Genomic DNA, 25,508 nt, shown 5'->3' with positions numbered 1-25,508 from the left:
AGTTGTAAGTAAAAGAATTGATTCTACCGGACGTCGGACATTTTTACAATAATTTCTCATGATTTGGCCGTGACATTTCCGTATCATCGTGTAGACTGTAGCATACGTTATATAAACTAACTAGTTCTCGCCTTGCTTGGCTGTTTTCGATAAGATTTATAAGTTTAATCTTATTCTGTTGACGAAGTTAACAGCCGACAATTATAAGCCAATTATCAATAAGAAAAATAATTTAAAAATATTTTAAGTTAGTAATTCGCAAAGACATTTGAAAAAATTAACAAATAGACTTCAGTTAGTTCAGTCATTAGTTTTTAGACCTTGTCTAATGCGCTATAAAAGTGACTTGACAGACAAGGACAAACCACAAAACATTGTATATAACTATATTGCTAAGTACTCATATGCGGTTTTGCTCGGTATACTCCAAATCGAGTAATAATTACTGTGTGGACTGTAGGCCGCAAAACTCACAGCTCGATGGCTCGCATCGAGCCAGTTTGAAGGCTCGTATCGTATTTAGAATAAAACTATCGAGCAATGCTGAATGTCTGGTGGACGATAGCCTGAACCGCGGGTTTTGCTCGACGTAATTGCTCGATCGAGCAAAACCGTATGTGAGTACTTATCATATAAGTATCTTATGGATCGTGTGAGCATATTTTAATAAGATTAGAGGAAATAAGTGATTACTTGTGTGGTGGAACTTTATTAAAAGTAGAATTGAACCTACGACCAACCAAAATAACTGGTTTAACCAATACAACAATGGTTCACCTTCACCGAAAATTGATGGCAATCGATGTGGTTGTACGGTTTCCGGAGTCCGTACAAGTGCGGTTCAACGGGAGGGGTCAGCGAGCAATGAGGAAGTGACAACGCCAAATACTTGTAATTGGCTTAGAGCTATTAAAATTTGGTGACGACGGCTATATATAGGTATATAACGCCTCCGTGGTCCAATGGTCTAGAGCGTCGCTCTTGACTCGGAGGTCGTGGTTTCGATTCCCGCAACATGTTATTTCCAAGTTTGGTTAGGACAATGCAGGCTGATCACCTGATTGTCTGCCAAGTAAGATGATCCATGCAAGATGGGCATGTAAAAAGTCGGCCCTGCGCCTGATCTCTCGCCAGTCGTGTCGGTCTTCCATCCCACTGGGTTATGAGAGTTAAGGAATAGAGAGCGCTCTTGTGTACTGCGCACACACCTGGGCACTATAAAAATTACTCCTGCGTACCTGGCCTGGTTTCAATGAAACCGGCCACCGTCACCGAAACCGGTGTGGGGAGTATTATTATTTATTTATTAAAGTTAATTACAACGGGTCACCCCAATTACAATAATTAACTACAATCTTGACTAAAATTAAAACTTAAAATTAATTATGACATTGTTACAATACATACACAAATTAAATTAAATAGTAATAGAAGAAACCCTTTCGTACTTACATTCACAAAATCTTACACATGCTCTCTTCACATCCAACCACTTATCAACAAACACATCACATTCAGGATTGGCCGACAGAAGGGCGTTGAGCAAGTTTAGTGCTCGGTACAGCGGGGACTCAGCTCTCGCGACAGTCCGACATGTCGGCAGTGCGAATAATTTTGGCCGACGGCTAGGACGGTGCTTTAGATAATTGTCAGGCACAAACAAGCGGCTCATTAAGGCATGGAGTTCAGGGCAATCGATTATATTGCGAAGGATTTTTAAGGCAACTAATATTAGGTCAACGCCTCGTCGGACCTCTAGAGATTGGTAACCTAAGGTACCCAAGAGATAGCCAGTTGGGTACATGTAAGGGCATGTATCCGTACACTTTCTTAAATAAAAATCTGAGAAACGCCTTTTGGATTTTTTCCAGCATCAGAATTGATGTAGCTGTGTAGGGAGCCCAGACACACGCATCTGTTTCTAGCTTGCTGCGTACTAGTGGGTTGTATAGCAATTTTATAACGGCGGGATTTTTAAAGTCCTTAACGTTGCGGAGTACAAAACCTAGACGTTTGAAACTGTCTTGAGCCGTCGCATATATGTGGTCCCTAAACGTAAGAGTTTTGTCAAAGTACACCCCTAAGTCCTTGATACTATGGACACGGGAAATAATATGACCATCCATAGAATAATTAAAGATGATCGAGTGTAGCTTCCGCCCATAAGTCATTACGCTACACTTATTCATATTAAACAAAAGGTTGTTGGAAATACTCCAGTGTTGTACAGCATCCAAGTCCTTTCGTAGAAGAAGACAGTCATAAAGAGATTTTATGATCATAATAATCTTGAGGTCGTCGGCATACAGTAAACACTTAGCAAACTTAAGAATGGTTGTAAGATCGTTAATAAATATAAGAAATAAGAGAGGGCCCAACACTGACCCTTGGCTAACACCAGAGCGTGTATGATAAGGGGCACTCTCAAAAGATGTATCCATACCTCACAAATTGCTTCCGATTACGAAGATAATCTGCGAAAAAACGAACAAGACCAGGAGAGAACCCAAGAGCGCTCAACTTTTTGAGGAGGACATCATTATCGACTCTATCAAAGGCTTTGCAGAAATCAAAGTATAGAACGTCCACTTGATAGCCTGCGTCAAGAGCCTTAGAAATTATGTGACGTGAGCTAGAAGATTCGTACTGACAGAGCGACCAGGGCGGAAACCATGCTGGTTGTCAGAAAGAATTCCACGCATCTGTTTCATTAATATATTATGAAGTGCCAGCTCAAAAACTTTGGCAACAGAAGGCAATACAGCTATAGGTCTGTGGTTTTCTACAGACAGTCGATCGCTCGTTTTGGGAATAGGTATGACCCTCGATAATTTCCATTGTTTAGGATATATTCCGGCTTAGACTGATGTGTTGAACAGGTGACATAACGGAACGGTAAATATGTCTTTGCACGCTTTTAGGACATATGGGGGTACACTATCAGTGCCTATCGAGCTGTGTGCTTTTAGCTTGTCAATAGCCTTTTCTACGTCACCAGGGATTAAAGACGGAATAATTATATTAGTTCCCACTGCATTTACAGACTCTAAATTGGGATCTAGTTTAGGTACATCAGGGAGAAAAACGCTAGAGAAGTATCGAGCAAATGCTTCTGCACTTTTAGTTCCAGAATAGAAAGAACCGTTAAATGATACAGTTGGTTCAAACCCACCCTTAGATTTTAAATTGGAAATGTGCTGCCAAAATTGCTTTGGATATTTGAACAACCTGCTTTCGACGGCAGAGCAATGGGAGCTATACTCGGCCTTTACTTTCATTTTCAGTTCCGAACGCAGACTCTTAAATTGAGTGTAGGTTAGCTCAGAACGAGTACGTTTCCATTTATTATGCAGTCGTTTCTTTTGTTTTAGACCACTAACTATATCTGCAGTGAACCAGACAGGATACCGCCTGTTGCCCGAAGATTGTCTTTTTTTTATGGGAACAGAAGTGTCGAAAGCGTTATACAAGATGTTATAAAATGTATCGGTAGCAGAATGAATATCAGTATTATCTAGAACATTGTGCCAAGGGGCAGTTTTCAGAGTATGGTATAATTGCACAAAATCAGCTCTGGTAACATTGTAATCGTGCCGCTTGTTGACGTTACTAGGTTCCATAGCCTCAGTGGGCTTACACGACACGATGGAGACAGTAACGTCAAGAGGAGGATGATATAGGTCAATCGGGACCAGTTCCATTCCCGGTACATAGTCACAACTAGCGACAGCGCCCTTCCGCGTCAAAACAACATCCAACTTACTCCCACGCATATTCACCACATCATTTACATCATACATATTACAATAACTTAAGAAATAACAATAATATTTTTTTATGGTAACAGATGCACTATTCATATTAAGGTCTCCCAAAATTATGAAATGTCCCTTCAAGTTAGAAATTATTTCTTCGACCTTGTAGAACGATGACATATACTCATCATCTGCCGCAGTTGGCTTGAGGTAAACAACGCAGACGTAAATTAATTATTATTATTCGACGCCTCCGTGGTCTAGTGGTATAGAGCGCGGCTCTTGACTCGGAGGTCGTGGGTTCGATTCCCGCGTTGGAAATATGTTATTTCCAAGTTTGGTTAGGACAATGCAGGCTGATCACCTGATTGTCTGACAAGTAAGATGATCCATGCGTCGGATGGGCATGTAAAAAGTCGGTCCTGCGCCTGATCTCTCGCCGGTCGTGTCGGTCGTCCGTCCCACTGGGTTATGAGAGTAAAGGAATAGAGAGTGATCTTGTGTACTGCGCACACACTTGGGCACTATAAAATTACTCCTGCGTAGCTGGCCTGGTTTCAATGAAACCGGCCACCGTCACCGAAACCGGTGTGGGAGCTATTATTATTATTATAGGCATATAAGTTACGTAGTAAATATTTAGTAATCTGTGGGAGTAGGTTTGATAGAAAATTAAAAAAAAATAGATAATAATGATGATGAATACCTGAGAAGATACCTTGAGAAGTATTGGAACTTTTTCTTGTCAGGACTTAGGAGTAGCCTATCTTTTAATCTATAGTCATGTCAGAACTGAACAAAATCTGTTTTACAGTTTTTGTGAAGAAGTAACAAAGCCACAATGAAAACTTTTTGTGTTGAAATTGAAATCTTTCTGTAAAAATGTGTTTTTTTTAGTTTACATTGCTGATTCATTAATGTAAACTATAAAAAAACACATTACTCTAATGTTTTTAATAATTTGATAAGTGAACGCGTTACTCAGAACACAAGAATTTCTAATATAACCAAATTCTTATTACATCATTAAAAAAACTTAATGTTAAAATAATAAAACACTCCTCCCCTACTCCCTTCCCTTCCCTACCCTCCCCTATTACCCTATTCCCTCTTAAAAGGCCGGCAACGCACATGCAGCTCTTCTGATGCTGCGAGTGTCCATGGGCGACGGAAGTTGCTTTCCATCAGGTGACCCGTTTGCTCGTTTGCCCCCTTATTTAATAAAAAAAAAAAAAAAGAACTAAATTACGTTTATGACATAATCTCCACTTTTTTTTTTTACTATGTATCCGGGGAACATGTTTAGGCGTATTAGAAATAAAAAAATATAAAAATCATATTTTCAAGTCTAGTTTGTTAATTATCAATCTTTTAAAGCTTTTATTTTATGGTAACGATAAAATAAGATTTCCTAGTCCAAGTTCTATTAGAAATAAGCATTTGTTCAATAAAATTCGATATGAATCAAGTAGCCTATTAGTAAGTTCATTGACTACATTCCAAACATTGCTGGAACCTATTTCAATTAAAATTAAAAAGTTCTTTAAATATTTTAAGCGTTAAAATCAATATGTACCCAAAAAATTACGTATATTTTCAATTCTACGCCAATGCTACGATTTCGTAGCACCTCTACGAAAAGTTGCAAAATTTGGCAACGTACCTACGTCCAGCGGTAAATAGGGTAAAAATTAAAATGTATTTATTTTTGTTACGTTTAATTTGATGTTTTTATTGCCTGTTTATTATCTATTTGTTTATCATTGAGTGACATTTTATCCAATTTCTAGTTTCCGTCCCAGATAATTTTATCAAATAATTTTAATATCAGTGATATTTTAATGAGATCACAATTTATTTTTTAAATGCATAACTTTATAACTTTCAATATTATGTAATGTGATATCACTCAGACTGAAAAGATTTAAATTTTTGATCGTAAGTAGATTGTTTCTACTTATCGTACGAAAGTATCGCTTATATCGTCATTTACCAATAAGTACGGAATTCGGTCGGCATTTGCGGTGCGAGGGATTAACGAATTTAGCCGAACCCTTATAGGATTACCGTAAGCCCGTCCTTACGTTTACGGTTGGTGATCAGGAGCAAGGTTGCGGCAATTCGCATAGGGCTCGCGGCGCAGGACCGCCAGTCGCAGGCCGAGCGACGCCGGCCCAGCATGTGGCCCGAGCTCCCCGCCCCCGCGGCCACCGCGCCGGCCCCCGCCGCGGCCCCCGCAGCACCCGCGCCCTCCCGCCTCAAACGCACGCTGCAGACGCTCCGCTCGCCGTTCCGCGCCGGCTCACCCTTCCACATATCGTCGCTCAAGCGCTCCGCGTCGACTAAATCCTCAGTATCGGATAGCGGCCCCGCGCGCACCGACCGCACCATGCGCAAGAAGGGCAGGAAGCGCGCAGACGCGAGCGCCTCGCGCGCCGCCGACCCGCAAAATAAACCGACCGGCCTGCTCGGCAGGATGGGTAGTATCGGAAAAAAACGCGGCGAAAGTGCGTCGCCGGCCGACGACCCGCGACCCGACGAGCCGACGCGATCCGACGCGCCGACGCGATCCGACGCGCCGACGCGATCCGACGAGCCGACCCGATCCGACGAGCGCCGCGACGAACCGAGCCGCCCCGCCGACCGCTCCGGCGACGACGACAAGCGATCCGTGGACTCGGAGGTGCCGTCCACCAGCGCCAGCGAGGACCGCGGCAGCACGCCCGAGCCGCCGCCCTTCTCCATCGCCGTGGACCACCCGGTGGCCGTGCGCGCTTTCACCAAGGAGGCGTGGCGGCGCCGCAGCAAGACGGAGATCGCGAAGCCCGTGGAGGAGCCGAGCCCGGCCGGCGCGCAGAAGCGGCGCATCGCCTTCGTGGCGCAGGCCTCCATGTACCAGTCCGAGGAGCCGGCGGACGACGGCGAGGAGGAGGAGGGGGAGGTGGGGTCGCTGGAGGAGGCGGTCGCGCTGGCGCGCCAGCGGCTGGCTCGCGCGCACTCGCACGAGCGCGAGGACGCTGACATGCCGGCCTACGGGGACCTCATCGAGCCGGACAAGGCCGGGAGCGAGGAGGTGAGTCGTAGTGATGCTAGCGGCTCGCGCCAGTCGCGACGTGCTAGCGGGGGGCGCCAGTCGTGCGCGCCATGACCTTCGAGGAGGCGGGCGACGAGTGTTACCTCACGGTGTGCGAGTGCTGCGGGTTCAGCGCGGAGACGCTGCTCATCCCAGTAGGTTACACAGTACTAGCCGCCCGCCATGCCCGTAAGTACATACGGCTTCGTGTGTGCGCACCCTTGGTAGCGGGAGAGGTTAGGCACGTGTGATACCCGCTAGACCACTTGTTTTTTTTTTTATTTCGGGCTGGCCCTGTGCGGTGTCTTCGTATACTTTTTTTTTTATATAATAGATTCTGCGATAGCGGCGTGGATACAGGAAATACCTGTTGATAGTCTCGATAATGTATGTAAAGTGAAGTGTTATCAAAAGTGATTTTTATTTTATTTTATGATTAATCTTCGTTTATTTAAACGTTTTTTCATTACGGTATGGAAACGTAACAAGTTAAGGTAGGTGCAATTATTTCCTAACGGGATCAAGTTGCTGGAAGCAAGTAAACGAGGCGGTAAAGTCCTTTTACAAAGACTAGAAGTTACAATACTCTTGCGCCACTAATAAAAAGCATTATAAATAAATAAATAAATAAACTTTTAGTTCGCACCAAGGACGTGGAAATAATAGCTCGCACATTATCATAAACTCTAATAACAATAAACTTTACTTTTTTGTTTTCAAAGTATTAAACAAATAGATGGCAAACATTTTACATCCAATTTAAATTCGAAAATCAGTAACCTACTAATTTTTTATTTTTTTTCTAATTTAAATTTTAATGTATCTTCTAGAAACGGCATTCAATTTTTTGTTACAAGTTTTTAGTTGTGAAACACACATGTGAATACTGTATAGTGAGCCGAAACTGCAGATGTCAACATTTGTCTGTCCCAAAATATGTGGCACAAAAAAAATTACCTATGTAAATTACACTAGTGAGAAGTGCCAGTATAGAAACCACTTCGAGATGGAACACAAATAACAAATGTTTAAAGATGCTTCCTCACTTTGGCCAAACTTGTTTGTTAAGTGTACCTTTTTTTTTATGCGTAGAGGAAACCCTTTATGGGTGCCCCGGGTTGGGGATGTGCCTCCGCCGTCCTTACCCACTAAAACCACCTGCGGTTTGCCTTCAGCCGTATATCCTGGATCTGTCTAACACAGGACTCCCTCCACGACCGACCGGTCTACCTCACACCGGACTTCCATCAAAGTTAGGGAACGCTTAGGCATTGTTAAGTGTACCTATAATAACAATTGCAATATAATATGAAATATTGCATATTTCTTTAGATATGTGAATATCTACAGAAATAAAATAACTTTATTTCTCTACCAGTAATAAATTCAAATAGTATTTATCCCAGAAAAAAACTCGATTTCCTGATAAAAGGAATTATTTTAGTGTAACTGCAATTTGTTTAATACCAAAGTTTGTTTAGAGGGAATCAAAATTATAATAGGTGTGTAGATTGGCATCTCGTCCTGAAGTAAAATCATTTTGGCTGAAGGACGAATTCGATTGGACATTTTTTTCACGAACATTCACTACTAGATTTTTTAAAAGATTCTATTACCTGACAGCCCGAAGGAATTAATGAATATATGAATTTTAGTAACATTATGTTTAATTTCTTTGGCACACTCTAGGAGTCTTCGAGGCCTGGCTTAGGCCTTAGATTCTCCTAGGCCTAAAGTCTAAACTGTACAATTTAAGATTTATTGGTTTCATAAAATTCTTCGGTCCTTAAAGTGACACAGGCTACATTTCAGTCGGGGTTTTTTATGTTATTAACGTATAAGATCTTATTGTAGTTTTTTAGAAAGGCTTATTATCCAGTGGCCTTCGGTAGGTGTAACAATATCTGTAGATTGTTAGGATTTGTATCAAATTACAATTCTGAATGTTCAAGGTTATATTGGTATTGAATGACCTTCTCGGATTTTGTTGCAAAAAAAAGGTAATATCTAGGTAAAATTCTTGAATTATCTATTCACAAAATTAACAAAATAGACTAGAAGAAAACAAGCAACTGAGACGTAATAAGAATCAGACTAGAATTAGACGCTTTCCTCGATGTATTTAGGCGACTCTTCCACCTTATTATTCTTATACTAGCTGTTGTCCGCAACTTCGTCCGCGTGAATGTGTGTTATTACAATCGTAAATCGATATTAAGAAAATTAAGTGCTCCTTTTTTGGCAGTCGGTTTTTTTTTTAAATCTAAGATGTTGACCGGGTATATAAGGTATCACCATGTCAAATTTCTTGAAATCGGTCCAGCGGGTTCAGAGAGTAGCCTGTACAAACAGACAAACAGACAGAGAAACAAAAATTTCAAAAACAGTTAAGATGTGTTCTATTACTCCTCTAAAATGGTGACTTGTTTTTTTAAGTTTCTATTCAATGTACAAAAATTTTACCTCTACGATTTTATTATATGTATATATAGATTCTGTCGTTTGTCTGTCTATACCTCTTCACGCTTCGACCTAAGAAAGAAACAATATTAAATATTCCATAAACCACAGATTACTGAATAGTTACTACGTAAGTATAAAGTAAAATACAGTATCTAGTAGTAATATACAGTACTAGAGTACTAGATACTTAGTAGTAAACAACAGTATTCTTGTGAAACCTACATGAAAGATTATACAAGGTATCGCTTTACGGCGTCTAGCGGTCCACCACTGACCACTGCAATATTCTATGTACAACCACTGATCTTAATAGTGGTCAATAAAGCACTGTTAACCACCACTAACATAGTTTAACAAATAGCTTAAGAAATTATCACCAAAACGAACAATTTTTGCTCGATATTAAGGGGGCGACTAACTCAAAATTTTCGATTTTATTTTATACTTGAAAATAAGCCCCGAATTGTTTCATTTTCTAAAATTAGATACTACATTATATTTCCAAGAATTCACCGGCACCCGGCTGTCGCATAACTATTATATTATAAATCTGTTGTGTCTGCGATTCCCATGATCGAGGTAATAATAATTAATATTTACGTGGATTCTCCGGGCGAGCACACCCGCGCGACGCGCCTTGACGACGCCCAATTCGCAACGTGCAGCAGAAATCGTAATATTTTAATTTCGCCATAACATTAAAACCAAACGTCCAATTTTAATCATTCAAAGACCAAATATTATCTACATTAACTGTACTTAGTAATGAAATCATTTATTTTGATAAGAATTAATGCCATGAGTAAAATAAAGGCATTTAAATGTAGTCCAAAAACATTTCAAGATTTTTTAATAAAAAAATGGTTATTGTGCCTCACTCAACATAGATAGGTATAGTGTGTCGCGGACTTTTTTGTAGATATTTAAAAGATCTACAATTATTTAGAACATTTTATAGTTCTATTTTTTATAGTTTAGGCAGCGTATGCGAAAAAAGTAACATTTCTGGTTGATTTTTTACATCTTGCGTCCGAAAATCCCAAATATCTTACGGAACCCTATTTTTCCCAAAATAAAATTTAGCCTTTTGTTCAGCAGAATTAATGTAGGATTCTAATGGTAAAAGAATCTTTCAAATTGGTCCAGTAGTTTCGGAGCCTATTCAAGACAAACAAACAATCAAATCTTTCCTCTTTATAATAGTAGTGTAGATATGTAGGAAGTGGAGTACGTATCGTAGTAGTAGCTAGCTTGTCGCAATAATCGAATTCAAGTTGTCGGAGTACCCTGTATTTTATGGGTTTTGATATTACTAATTATAACACGTGCTAAATGACACGATGTTTACGATACGGCATGTAAAATTAGTATATTTCTTGTTCTTCTCTGTCGATATTATTATCGAATGTAAGTTGTCTTAGTACCCAGCTAGGACTTGTTGATACTTCACAGAATAGAATGAATGTTATCTCATTATTCCATTGAACATAATGCATAATATGACTTACATCTCTTATCATTTATCTCATACATGGCGGATATATAGATAAAAATAGAAAAGCAATTTCACTACAACAAATACTATCTAATAATCTATGTTTTAAGTAAATAAAAATTATTTTTAGATTTTGTTAGTCTCGTTAAAACTCGAGAAAACTAACAAAAAAAGCATTTTTTTTTGGGATTTGTATGGGCAAGCGCCCCATTGTCATGAATTTTTCCATACAAAAGTGAAAAAAGTTACCCTTTCAGCGCTGCTACTTTCACAGCGAACTCAATACAGCGGACCCATATACATCCTAATGTATTATCACTTAGTTTGTGTTCAGTGTAACAAAAGTAGCCTATTAGTATTATTTTGACAACAGGTATAAGATTCGTTTCGTTCGTATTCGTTCGTTCCTATTCGTTTCATGTTCCATCCAGTCCATTTACTATAAAATTACAAAATGATATAGTCATGAAATAAAATTTTAAACATCGAACAAAGTTGTCTCCCGATGCGTACAAAGTACGAAAGAGTGACGTCAGTCTTTCGCAGCACTTTGTATGGAGCGAGAAAAAAAAATAGTCATCTAGCCTATTAGGCTAGGTGACTATTTTTTTTCTTATTGGTAATTGAAAGACCCTCAAAAAATAGAAACATCGCTGAAAGAATTACTCTGATAGCTTAAAAATGCAACAAGATATGACAATTCAAACATCTCATAAAATAGACCTGCCCGAAACGCTCCATACAAAGTGCTACGAAAGACTGACGTCACTCTTTCGTAGTTTGTACGCATCGGGAGACAACTTTGTTCGACAGGTATATCAAATATTGCGTTTATGAAAGTGGTTTCATAACAAAAGTTGCTTTTAATTGCATAGGTTATCGATTGGTATACAAATATTAAGAAATTTAATTGAAAAAAAATCGACTTGATTATCTAACCTTGAAGGCGCATAACAAAAAAAATAAAAATGTTATCGAGCTGTAATTTTGGGAACACTTATTTTTCACCGTGATTTCTTTATTTTATTAACAAAATTCGCTAATCTTTGACCTTGTCATCATCCCTATTCACGTGGAAATGGTAATCGAGCATCTTCGTTCCTTGTGATTTGTGAATGACGTTGCTAAAAAAAAATACAATGCTCAACCTACAATATAGAAGTAACAAAAAAAAGGATATTTTGTAACAAGGGTTTTAAAGAACTTTTTGTACTTTAAAATTTTGAGCACATGTGACATCAAAGGATGGGATGTCGGCTTAGCTACAGCTTAAAGCGAAAAGCTCGAAGGTTTTAATTGAAATTTTATTGCTTATCCCTAGAGAATACAAGGGTCTGACAAAAAATGATTCCCACCATCTGTAAACTGTCATAATACATAATAATCATTATGTAACATTATAAAAATTATGAAACCTTAATAATATTAAGTAAGTAAGTATAATATTTTATAAAAATAACTTGTGTGTAAATTAAGAAATTTAAAAACAAGTGATTCAAATTCGACTTTAAAAAGGAATCATAATATTATGTTAAAAACAAGTTTTAACAAAACATATTTTCATAATATATTTCCCCCTACGCAACATTTTATTCAAATTAATTAAAAGATCAAGCCACTTATTTACACACGAGTCTATAAATTCCAATGAATTGGGTTAAACTTTTTTTATTCACTCAAAACTTTTTGTACAATACGGTCAAGCTAGTTTGCCTTATAAAAAATAATAATCAGCCAAGTGCGAGTGGGACTCGCGCACGACGGGTTCCGTACCGTTTACAGCAAAAATTCGCCAAAAATTGTGTTTTTTGTATGGAAGACCCCCTTAAATTTTTATTTAATTTAAATATTATTATTAATTATTAAAGTACACATATAACTAAGGACTTTGAGAAAAAATCTAGTACCTACCAGTTGCTATTATTGATATGGAGCAAAAAAAGCCAAAAAAATCACGTTTGTTGTATGGGAGCCCCCCTTAAATATTAATTTTATTTTATTTTTAGTATTTGTTGTTATAGTGGCAACAGATATACATAATCTGTGAAAATTTTAACACTCTAGCTATTACCGTTCTTGAGTTTCCGCCTGGAGACAGACAGACGGACGGACGGACGGACGGACGAGTGACGACGGACGGACGGACAATAGTAATAGGGTCCCGTTTTTTCCCCTATTTTTTTTTGGGTATGGAACCCTAAAAAAACAGGCGACCGTCTTTATCGTATTGACCGATAATACACCGATAGTTCCAGTATATTATAGTAGTCTGTTATCCGTACGAGTTCGAAGATTGTAGACGTCACTAAGAGGCCGGTCGCAAAGCACCTCTCGTTACTTGTATTTAAATTTAAAATTAAGAATATTTCACGAATTATGCAAATCTGACGTATCCTTCGAATTTTAAACGAGATCGCCACAGTTTTTTTATTTCCTCAGTGGCAAAAGTGATAAGTGAAGATCAAGTTGATTTGTGATGGCGCCTAAAATAAATAAAATAAATGCAGTAAGTGAATAGTGATCATTATTTTATATTATTATTCTAACTAATGTTATTATTATATCATATTTAAAATTAAATTTTGAATTACTTGTAGAAACATAAATATAAGTAAGTAAGTACTTATTTAAGTTTTTATACACTAATAGTGTCACTTTTGTTTTTAAAATATACGATAATTACTATAGAAAAACATGTGCAAATTGTGCGATAAGATGATAACAGTTAATGATTCATTGTGGATCTTTTTAAATCTCCTAAGTGATTGATAAAAGCCAAAAAACATAATACTTATACAATAAGACACCGCATTATAATCTTAACGCAGATTATGAGTAACGACTTTTTTGTTCTGCACTAATTACATAACATGACTTACTCAATGTAATTACCAAATCATTGTAAATGTGGCGCTATGAGGTCAAAAACATTAATAATAAACGTCTGACTCTGTGCTACATTGATTAACGTGTTAATTTTCAGACTCTGCTTCACAATATTGCATTTAATTGGCTAGTTTTGGGCTTTGGCAGGGAAGTTAGATGTAAATAATGTTTAAGATTTGTCATAAAACATCGCTTACTGTCATGGCGCTTGTGCCCCTACACTGCGCGTTACTTTATTGAAATAAAATCCGTATGAGTTTAGGTTCTGGGCCTCTATACGTCCTCTTTTTTTTAATATCTTTTTTAATATCTATGGACGCTTCACACCTCGTCAGTCTGGCCCCGTGCTAAGTACCTAAAGGACTTGTGTTACAGGTACCAGACAACGGAAATATATTTAATACTTTTATACCATACATATATTTAAGATTTTTATTATATCATACAGATATTTAATAGGTACACATCCAGACCCGGGAACATTGAAAACTTTTTTGTTCCGTCGGTGGGATTCGAACCCGCGACCCCCGGCTTGAGCTACCAACGCGCTCACCACTGAGCCACAGAGGTCCAAATTTCAATATATACAGTTTACGTTTACCGGCATCGTTAGGTGTAATATTATAAATACACTTTCCTGCGATTTAACGTCCTTAAAGTATAATTATTGCGAAAGATTACGATGAATCATTTTACGGTCGCAAGTGGAAATTCACTAAGAATATTGTTGTTGTAGGTTCTACCGACAGTGCGACATTATCTAGGTAACAATCATAGTCATTATCAACTTCTGCTTTTACGTACATTATATTAATTTCTGCATAATCAGTTCTTAGAACACCAATGAGTCTATTTCTAGCTTAGCTACAAGTATTATATATCGAGACAGTTTTATTTAAAGTAGGTTATATTTGTTCGAGATGACTATCTCATGTTGCCGGTTTTCAATGCATACCAAATTTTGACAATATCGGTTCAGCGGTTTAAGCGAAAGTAACAAACATACAGTATATCGATACTTTCGTGTTTATAACATTGGTAAATATTTTTAATATTTCTTACATATTTGTTGCTGCGAAATTAACAATGTGGCAGCCGCTTTTTGTTGAGATGCAAGTTTTTGTCGCGTTATTTACATACAGTTGCTTGTAACCTCACGTTGTAGTCGCCAAATCGCGCGTTCAGGCGGACGAATATAAATGTAACCTTACAGAAATACCTCCTCCTTTTTGGAAGTCGGTCAATAACGCGATAAAAGAATAGGGAGGGATTAGTTTAAGAGTTGACATCGATAGTAGTTATTGATAAGTAAAGTAAACAAATACATGTTAGATGGGCGATAAGTTTAACAAAGTATTTATATTGTCACCAAGTGGTCATATCATATCTAAATGGGACAAGTCTGGATTAACAGTAGTATACAAGAAATAAACATGTTTTCAATGTACTAAGTACTTGTTCTAACACCGTAATAAACAATTAATGATATTCTATATCATATCGCCTTTTGTAATAAGTTGTGAATGTTTTCCCAGCAATTTTACCAAAAAAGGTTTCTGCTGTGTAAACCTAAGCTCAAATGAATAAGCCTATTTCGATTTTTGAGTTTTCTTTTTAAAACTGATTTTACAGAAAAACCCTATAATTATAATATCAATATTAGAAACTAGCCTAAAATTCCATAAAATAACATCAAAAAAATTAGGGGCAAGTGTTTTATCAAGTAATCCTTAATTTTATGGCGTTGAACTCTTTTTAAGGCAGCTTTTGACTTTGGGGTGAAAGCAAAAGGCGTAACGTAGATTTTCGTTGATTTTGCTTACGGCTTTTGCTTACTTGGAGTATATACTTACTTTTATACTTTAACCACGGAGTAAGTCTTTCTAAGATGAAATTTCTTTTGAAGCATAAGCCATTGAAAATATTTATAAACTTGGCTGGCATAGTTAAACTGCCGCACTTGAAACGAGTAAATTACTTAACTGTAATTATAATTAATTAATGTAGATTTTGACATAAGCCCAAAACATTATTTGTCAAACTCTTTATTCATTTACAGTCTCTATATGCGGCATTTAGTCTAAAGATATTTTAATTGGGATGTAAAATAATAATTACTTAGATATTTTTAATAATCGTGATTCACGATGAAGTCACGTTAATGCAGATTGAAAGCGTCAACAGTTTTTTGTTAATCCATTACGAAATGTTATATCTTTAAACGAGCAATTCTTGTATATTTTATATATAATTGGAATCTCGGAATCGGCACCAACGATTTTCAAGAAATTTAGTATATAGGGGGTTTCGGGGGCGATAAATCGATCTAGCTAGGAATCATTTTAAATTCTCGCTACGAAATTTGACACTTGCGGCTATGTTCCTTATAGAGGATAATTTAAAAAAAATTGGACAGCTCAAAAAAAAGTATTGAACTACGAACAAAAAAGTAAGATCGATTTTTTATGTGCAAATAAGCCTTTAGCCTAGGCCCTAGGCTATTGAATGAATTCCTGTGTTAGACAGATCCAGGACATCCTTCCGTATACGGCTGAAGGCAAACTGCAGGTGGTTTTAGTGGGTAAGAGTCCCACATACCCCCGGGGTGCTTCAGCTTAACTGAGGCACACCCCCAACCCGGGGCACCCATAAAGGGTTTCTCCTGCGCACCAAAAAAAAAGGCTATTGAATGAATAATAAAGACCAATAACGTACACAATAAAGGCGAATTTTTTTGTGTGTGTAATATGTCTTTTTCCAACAAAAACTACTGAACGGATTGTATTCAAATTTGGCGTGGTATGAAATTAGGTTCTATATGAATACATTGGCTTTGGCAAAAAGTAAAATATTTCCGTGGGATATGAACTTAAAAGTTAGGAGTTACTTCGCATCTGAAAAGTTTTTATAATGTTATAATGATTATATTGTACTTAACTACTTATTTATTAATACAACATGTCTTCTTACATTGTTGTTATCAGTATAAAGGGTCCCAGTTCATACGTAGATAGTCAACAAGAATATAGTCTTGATCTATAATTGATATGAATTGAAGATAATCGTCCATAGTTCATCTCCTACTGGAGGTACTTTGTTAGTCTAGTGACTGTAATTTCTGAGCTAGTACTCCTGTTACTTTACTTTATTAAGAAGCAACTGACAGCTGAAATTATATACAAATCGATTTTGAGATGGCAACTTCAATGATTTGGACAGCGAAGTTAGAAATCAAAAGAAACACTTTGTTCCCATTCATTATTCATCCATATTCTTCGCTATACAAATTATCGAATGCGATTTGACTGTGTACCCTAGAAATACATGATTGTATTTAAAAGTCGTTACCTATATGAAACAGTATTTACTATTATAAGTACTGTATTTTATATGTCTACGATGAAACACGCAAAGAAAAATATCAGACTTCCGAAACCTTGACTATAGAGGTAAGATCATGATCAAGAGAATTCTTAACCTCGTTATTAGATTACAATAATTATAATTAACAACAATAACAAGTAATATTTACGTTTTGTAATCCCATTACTCAGTTACTGTGTGACGTTTCAGTAATGTATTACTTTGTTGCATTTTTCCACTCTAATTACTTTACGTTAAAAATGTTGTAACAATATAATACACTTCTTATATTATTACTAGACTAGATGACGCCCGCAACTCCGTTGCGTCAAAATTAGTTTATCGCATTGCAGCCTTGGAACCGTACATTTTTCCGGATTTAAAAGCATCCTATGTACTTTACAGGGACTCAACGTATCTCCATGCTAAATTTCAGTAAAATCGGTTCAGCGGTTTGAGCGTGAAAAGGTAACAGACAGACGGACAGACAGACAGACACACTTTCGCATTTATATTATTAGTTGGATAGTTGGATGTTGCGCTCATATTAGTTTGTCGCTTCGGAACTGCACCTTTTTTGACAAAAAGTGTTTTATGTTCATTTCCGGGTCTTGAGGTATTTCTCTACATGATTATCGAGTATGGTCAAAATCGGTCTAGCGGCTAAAACTTGAAGATACAGACTTTTTCAACATCAATTTGTCTTCCCGAAATATTATGTCTGTCAAAATAATGAGAGTTGTGGTATATGTACTCGTATGCAGAATTGTTTCTTCAGTAATATAATATTCTAAGCTAATCACTGAAAGTACCAAAGGTGCTAAGTGTTTTATATTCTATAAACATAGTATAAATATTTATAGACGGATATTTCTAGTAGCGACTAGACAATCGCGATTATGAGCAGGAGGTGGCTAACAAGCATCAGCACGTCGTAGTACGGCTTCCCTCTGTCAGATTACTGAAGTATACCTACTATAGTGTCAATTTTATACTTTATAAAACCTCTTATATTACGTTGGGGAAAAAGTTTCTTCGCATTTTATATAAAAATTCCAAAGTTTTTTTTTTTATAAAGTTTATTTACAAGTGTCACTTTATTCGATAACTTTTTGCCATCTCGTTGGTAGGGACATGATCCCATTACTATAAAAATTTTGGGGCTTCTGATAAAAAAACTGCGACAAGTGGTTTTAGTAGTCCTTTTGTGATGTTAACCTGACACTGCCTAAGGAATTTTGCAGTGACCGAAACAGGTGGAAATTGGCTAAAGATCTGTGAGGTCTATGTTATCATGGTGAAAAACCACACCCTTTCTGTTGATTAATTCCGGCCGCTTTCTCTCAACTTCTTGCTTTAATCTCGTCAGTTGTTCGCAGTACCGTTCAAAATCGATGGTCCTGCCTGGCGCGGGCGGTAACAGCTCATAATGAATTCAAGCCCTTCCAATACCACCACACACACAGCATCACCTTGTTGCGAGTTAGCCCGGGTTTCGCCACAGTGATCTGTGAAGCTTGACCGACCTTTGAGCATCATCTTTTTCGCAAGTTTTTGTCATACGTGATCCACTTTTCATCACCGGTTATCAGCTTCTTCAAAAATGGTTCGGTTTCATTACGTCGTAATAAAGAACCACATTACACAACTTAGTCACAATAGATCCTCATGGGTCGCAGTGACGTCAGGGCTACAGTGACCTGCCTTCTTTAAAAAAAAAAAAATGGGTACACGGTTCATTAGGTTTCTTTCAGTGAGCTCATGAGGCACCAAAATATCGCCCTTTTTTGTGTACCCAGCTTTTTTCAAATGCGCCAAAACCGTTTTGTGGCCAATCCCCAATCCCCAGTTCTTTAGCTACATCGTAACTACTAATATGCCGATCTTGCTCCGGAGTTGGGGCGTCGTCGCGTCATCTTGTAAATCATAGTAACTAAAATATCTAACACAGTGTGGAGTGTGGACTATTTCTCTAGTAAGGGGTACTTTATGCTGCACCAACCACCCTCAAATATCCTCTCCTTCCAGAGCCACGCGTCCAGTAGCGAAAGGCGGGAGCACCTCTACAAGATCCTGGTGATCGGAGAACTTGGCACCGGGAAGACGTCCATCATCAAGCGCTACGTGCACCAGTTCTTCAGCCAGCACTACAGAGCCACCATCGGGGTTGACTTCGCGCTGAAAGTGCTGAATTGGGACGCGAATACGATCATACGCCTGCAGCTATGGGATATAGCAGGTATGTTTTATAAATTCTATAATATTATACTCATACAATAACACATAATCATAAAGTTAATATACCTAACGGAATAGAGAAACAAAGACCTGAGCAAGCGAGATGTCACTATCAGTAACACTGCGTGGTAAAAAGAGACGTGTGATACATGACAGCAGAACCAATTTTTGTCATCTGTTTGACGTCCAGTCGGCACTTATGTAAGTGTATACGTAAACAAATTTTTACACACAGACGTAGATAAATTTCGGTTTCGTTTGACAGCTCGAGATTGTTGCTTTATTCCGCTAGGTATATTAACTTTATGCACTTAATATAGTACAAAGTAGACAGTGTACAATGTACGTCGTCTTATCCTATGCTAAGTTGAACTTGTCACTAACAATTTGAAAAACGTTTTTTAGCATATATAGAGGCTTCAGGACCGGGAAAATGATTCGAAATTTAAAAAATTGGATCCTATGTATAAGCCCGTTTACATTATTCAATTAGTAATCCAGCGCTGGTTGGATCACTCAATTGGAATAATTGTAAACCGGCCATTATTCAAATATTCCAGCCTAGTGCAAAGGGGCCCAAAGTCACATTATATCGGCTAGCCGGAAGGTCAAATAACAAATGCGTAAAATCGTTAGTAAAATTCTAAAGATAACCTCAACAAGATCTTTAGTAGGAACATAATAATAAAAGTTACGTAATAAGGTGCATTGTGATAATGGTTTTATTACCTAATTATTATATCTATATACAAGCATGATTTATCACCGGATCTTCAAGATATATAATTATCTTGAGTTAGTAAATAAACAACAATATATAAATAAAATCTAAATAAAGACGAGGAAATGAGTTGAAAATATGAGTCTTTATAGGATCATTAACTATTTTAAGCACAAAATAACATAATATGCTTTTAGTGGTTGTAATGCGGTCTAGTTTATTATATTATGTATGTTTCTTTTTAATAGAAAACATATTATTGTTAAAAATAAAAATAATTTTATTGCTTATGCAATACTTAATGTAAAGCTTTTGCTTGGGAAAAAAAAAACAAGAAAAGTTAAAGTAATCATTGACAATACATTTGACTTTTACTTTTCCATGACTTTCCTGCAGCTTGCCTGCATCCATTTGTGAAAAATTTTGGAAAAATTGAGGAAAATGGATGACATAGGCATAGCGTTAGTGTGGACTTTTATGATTCTCGTTGTCATATTTTTCTTGATGTTCATGTCTTTGTTGATAATGATTTAAGGTAAATGATTGTAAGTGCAAGAGCATAGGCATATCTTAAAAGAGCAGCATGTGTAACAAGTTTTTTGCTTTTTACGGGCGAATCAATTATGTGCTGAAAACCAATAAGAAAATGTTAAAGATAATATTAGGGTCTCTAACCTCCAGTGGCTTAGCAAGCCTTGTGGACCCCATATCAATGAGTTATCCTACGTACCTGTATGTAGATTGAGAGCCATATTTAATTATTGATGCAGCTGATAAAGTTGATACAGCACAAGCTACGGCCTACGCCTAGCATCACACGATCTTCTATTTTGTTATAGCTTCAAAAAAAAAAACACTTAAAAAAGAGTTGTTACATATCGAATCAGCTAGCCACTTTACCTTATTAATAGGAAGAAACGCCACTAATAGCAAGAACAGGGTTGAACAGGACTTGGCCTTTGTAATAAGCTGCGAGCGGTTAAACTGCGCGGCTCCCGCTGTGTCTGAACAAGCACTTAGCCCGGGCGCGCACTGGCGGCCAAACCGCAGCGGCCAGGTCGCGACTGCCATCGAGATAATTACCTTAGTATGAAACCGCCATAAACCACGTGCGGCCAGCGGCCACATCATACTTTCGATGGCCGCCGCGACCTGGCTGCTAGTACGCGCCTGGCCTTATACCTGAGATTCTAGAAGTTTCCACCTTTCAGGTCAGGAGCGCTTCGGCAACATGACACGAGTGTACTACAAGGAGGCGGTCGGCGCGTTCATAGTTTTCGATGTGTCGCGAGCGGCCACCTTCGACGCCGTGGTCAAGTGGAAGGCCGACCTTGATTCCAAGGTGCAGCTGCCCGACGGATCGCCCATACCGTGTATATTGCTGGCTAACAAAGTGAGTATATACCTCGGCAATTGTCACGATAAATCTAACTGGGTCGCAGTAGCAACAGGGTTCTAAAGGTTTTCGAACGTAAAAATTACTTCTGCTAGAATGGGCCGTCAGCTACGGCGCTATAATCTTTAATTAATGCTAGGCTATGAAAATGAAGTGAATTTTTTGTGTTACCCTAACCTACTGACACTTTCTGAATCCTACTTGGTGCCTACTGGTTCGGGAACTAACCTGGCGTTCGGGAACTTAACCGTTTTCTCAAGCAGTCCCGGCTTTAGCACTACCAGCGCCCTGGGCGAGATTTCTTGGGTGCCCAGGATGCTGGTAGAGCCTAAAAAAGGGGCTCTTGCGGCGCTCCTTTTTGTCTGCCTTAGGCGCCCCTTTTTATTTGGCACCCTGGGTGGTCGCCTAGCGTCGCCCCCTATCACCGCTACTGATGTCATATTTGACCAATTTTCTTTCTCTCTACCAGTGTGATCAGCAGAAGGAGGGCATAGTGAACTCTCCCGCCAAGATGGAGGAGTACTGCCGGGAGAAGGGGTTCGCGGGCTGGTTCGAGACCTCCGCCAAGGAGAACATCAATATAGAGGAGGCGGCGCGCTCACTAGTTAATAAGGTCGGTTTTCCCGTGTATTAATAAGTGATTTTTGTTGAAGGAGCATAAGAAATATTATGTAAGTTAATAAGGATGATTTTTCCGTTTGGTTTGTGTGTGATACTAAGACCTACTTACATTAGCCTCATAAATTATTGTTACGCAAAGACTTCAATCCGGCTGCATTGCGTTTGCAATTTTCGAATTTGTTTTCCGTATTTGGAAATTATAAACCTCCCATGGTAAATAATAATCTCAGCAACATAAATATTTAAAAAAAAACTTCGTCTGCCGCATGCCAATGATAGACAACAAAATGTTTTTTTCTTTTATCTATCAAACCTACAGGCTACAACTTTCTATAAAATGCCATGTCGTAAAACAACGGTGACTATAAATAACACACTAACGACGGATGTTTTTTCTACGAACCTATTTGGAGGAATGTTAAAAACCAGTGTCTTTCAACCTTTTTTATTTTATGATGCGACCCTCAGGTATAAAAAAATATTTCGCGAAACCTTTTGCTTTTTTGTCATGAAGTTATGTTTATGAATATACTAGCTGTTGCCCGCGACTTCGTCCGCGACCACGTCATTTATTTTCGTAAAAAATATATTTCTTAATATAAAAAGTATCCTATGTTAGTTGTTACTTCTGCTACCTCCAAGAGTATGTGTCCAAAGATTTTCATGATGATTCGTAAAGTATTTTTTGCGTGAAAGTGTAACAAACATCCACGCTTCCACATAATATAATATTTTAAATTAGTAAGGATCGTTTTGTTAAAACTTTTTCCTTATCTTCCTAAACATCTGGATGCCCCCTACAGGAGCTTCGTGACCCCCAGAGGATCGCGAACTACAGGTTGAAAAACACTGCTACAAACCAAATAGACCAGTTTTTAAAAACCTTGGGTTTCGACACATTTAGTAGTTTTAATTATTTTCCTCAGTTGTAAATATAGCATTATTTATACAATATTTACGCTGATTGCGTACTTAAAAACGGATGAAGAGGGTATCTAACAATTTGAAAATTTTAGTTTTTTGCATAAAATATATAAGTTTAAGGCTGGTTTTATAGTTATGCGTTTCGCAGCGCCGTTGGAGCGCGCGCGTTCAAAGCTGTAACAAACGTATGGACGAACGGCGCTGCTCAAGCGCGCGACTTTAAAACGCTACTACTACCCCCATACATCTTCGAACGCGCGGCGCTCCGACGGCGCTGCCGAAACGCTTAACTATAAAACCAGCCTAGGACTATAAAAATCATTTGAAAAAAAAATATGGATTTCATGACGTATAGTCAGATATTTTGGCCAGATTATAAAGTAGGTTAAACAAGGTTAACAAACCTTGCAAATTATTAAGGAAAAGAGGAGTATCTACTACCTAACTGCCCTTATGACTTAATATGACGTTACAAAATATTGCTTATGCGTCTTTTTTCATCCACTCACGTCTTCACTTATGAATAGGTTTATATTATGCTAATAATAAAAGTTATTTTGAATAGTTATGAGCATAGACTTAATATATACTGTCGTAGTTTATGACTTATGAGCTAATAAACTTAGGTCATAGATTTTATTGCATTTTTATGATATTGGTGTTTTAGATTGTACTCGTGTATCCAATAATATTAAGTACGTATAGATATTTTTCTTTAATATGCATTTCAATATCATCGAAATTTTTTTAATAAAATTTTAGAATATTCAATTAGTAATAAAATTAATTCATATTTTTTGCATTTTATCGTTCAAAAAATTTAATAATCTCAAATTTGATATTTTTTGTAATATTATACGATTTCTTTATCTATGTGAATAAGTTTTTGAGCTTTTATCACAAAAATAAACCTAAATCTCTTGTTGTCTAGCAAGAACTATGTTTTGTTGTTTTTCGTAGGAATATTACAGCCAAGGATGGAATAATTTATTCTATACTTAACCTTAAGTATTTTATTATTTAAGGCTTTTATAAACCTGTATTATTTGTTATAGATTTATGCACTACTAGATGTCGCCCGAAAGTCAGTTGCGCGAAAATTTGTTCATCGCGTGGAAACCGTGCATTTTTCCGAGATAAAAAGTTCAAAGTACATAATATTAAATATATCTATACCGATTTGTGAAATCGTTTCAGTAGTTTGGGCGTAAAGAGGCAATAGACAGACAGACACACTTTCGCATTTATAATATTAGTATGGAATATGGATGGATGCGTACTCTTTTACGTCATCGGGGAAATCTATTTACACGTCATAAAGACGAAGCCTTTCTTATACGTCAGTAACATACGTTGTGTGTTATCGTAAGATCATGTGATTGACGACCTCTGTGGCTCAGTGGTGAGCGCGTTGGTAGCTCAAGCCGGGGGTCGCGGGTTCGAATCCCGCCGACGGAACAAAAAGTTTTCGAAGTTCCTGGGTCATGGATGTGTATTATAAATATGTGTATCATATAATAAAAATCTTAAATGTATGTATAGTATAAAAGTATTAAATATATTTCCGTTGTCTGGTACCCGTAACACAAGTCCTTCAGGTACTTACCACGGGGCCAGACTGACGTGGTGTGAAGCGTCTATAGATATATTATATTATGTGGGGACTTTGTTACTTAACAGAAACGTAGGTAAAATAGTTCTCAATGGTTTTACGGTTTTTGATTGTAATAATAAATGAAGCAAACAATAGCTGAAATATCGGAAGATTCTCATTTACGGGCAAATTGCTGCCAGTGAAACTCAGTGACGTATTCACCTAGCGCGGGGCCCGTAGCAAAATATAGCGTGGTTATAGTGTGAAAGCCATGCCACTTACCGCCAAATTTCATAGATGTTTGATTTCTAACTTCGATATCGAATTCACGTTTGGAAACAAATTCTTTTTAACACGTTTCTTAGGTAAAGTTTAACATAAATACCTAACAGGTTAATTTTGTTCCAGATTCTTCTAAACGACAAATTACTGCAGAGCAACGACAAAGACGCCGAAAAGTTCGCTCTCGACCACAAAATCGCGAATGGCGACAACAACAGAGACGCAAGCAGCAAGTCCTGCGCCTGCTGATCTATGTCCAGTACAAATGAGGACTTGAGGATGTATGCGCAACGGTGTATTGCATGAAATTACATAAAAAAAGGCGATTAAAAAACTAGCACCGTGAATGTCAAATCAAATGTGTCCAAATCGAAATTTGAAAATTGAATGTCTTAGAACACAAAACTACTGACACAATTTATATAATTATACAGTAGACTATCTTCATACTAAACTGTCTATAGTGCGTCAAGAAAGTGAAGAAATTAAAAAGTGGCAACATCGTAGTGTCATCCCCTTTTTCTTAGATTGATTTGAAAGGCATGACATAATGTTGCCCTTTTTAATTTCTTCACTTTCTTGACAGACTATAAATCAGCGCACTGTTGCACGCTTACACTCAAAAGGGGTTGCTGATAGCGTGACAAAACTATGTACCATCATGCCATCGAATGTATTCAACAGAAGAAACAGCTAG

General features: G+C 37.7%; 1 protein-coding gene across 5 annotated transcripts in view; it reads left to right on the top strand.

The window, feature by feature from the left end:
• The window catches only part of LOC121730229 (ras-related protein Rab-32), a 41,276-nt gene extending 16,005 nt beyond the window's left edge, over positions 1–25,271 (top strand). For 2 of the 5 annotated variants that reach the window (XM_042119191.1, XM_042119189.1), the window contains exons 2-5: positions 19,064–19,274; positions 21,206–21,387; positions 21,860–22,003; positions 24,938–25,271. In XM_042119191.1, the coding sequence (XP_041975125.1) occupies positions 19,064–19,274; positions 21,206–21,387; positions 21,860–22,003; positions 24,938–25,060 (660 nt within the window). In that variant the 3' untranslated portion in view covers positions 25,061–25,271. Of the gene's footprint in view, positions 1–6,851; positions 7,018–13,097; positions 13,293–19,063; positions 19,275–21,205; positions 21,388–21,859; positions 22,004–24,937 lie in introns of those variants that run through there. The other 3 variants (XM_042119187.1, XM_042119190.1, XM_042119188.1) reach the window with 3 other exon arrangements.
• Positions 25,272–25,508: the final 237 nt, after the last annotated feature.

The sequence above is a fragment of the Aricia agestis genome, chromosome 9 (genome assembly GCF_905147365.1).
Source record: "Aricia agestis chromosome 9, ilAriAges1.1, whole genome shotgun sequence".
Taxonomy (NCBI): Eukaryota; Metazoa; Arthropoda; class Insecta; order Lepidoptera; family Lycaenidae; genus Aricia; species Aricia agestis.
Note: the sequence above shows the minus strand (reverse complement) of the source record. Positions and strands in the feature narration are given on the sequence as shown.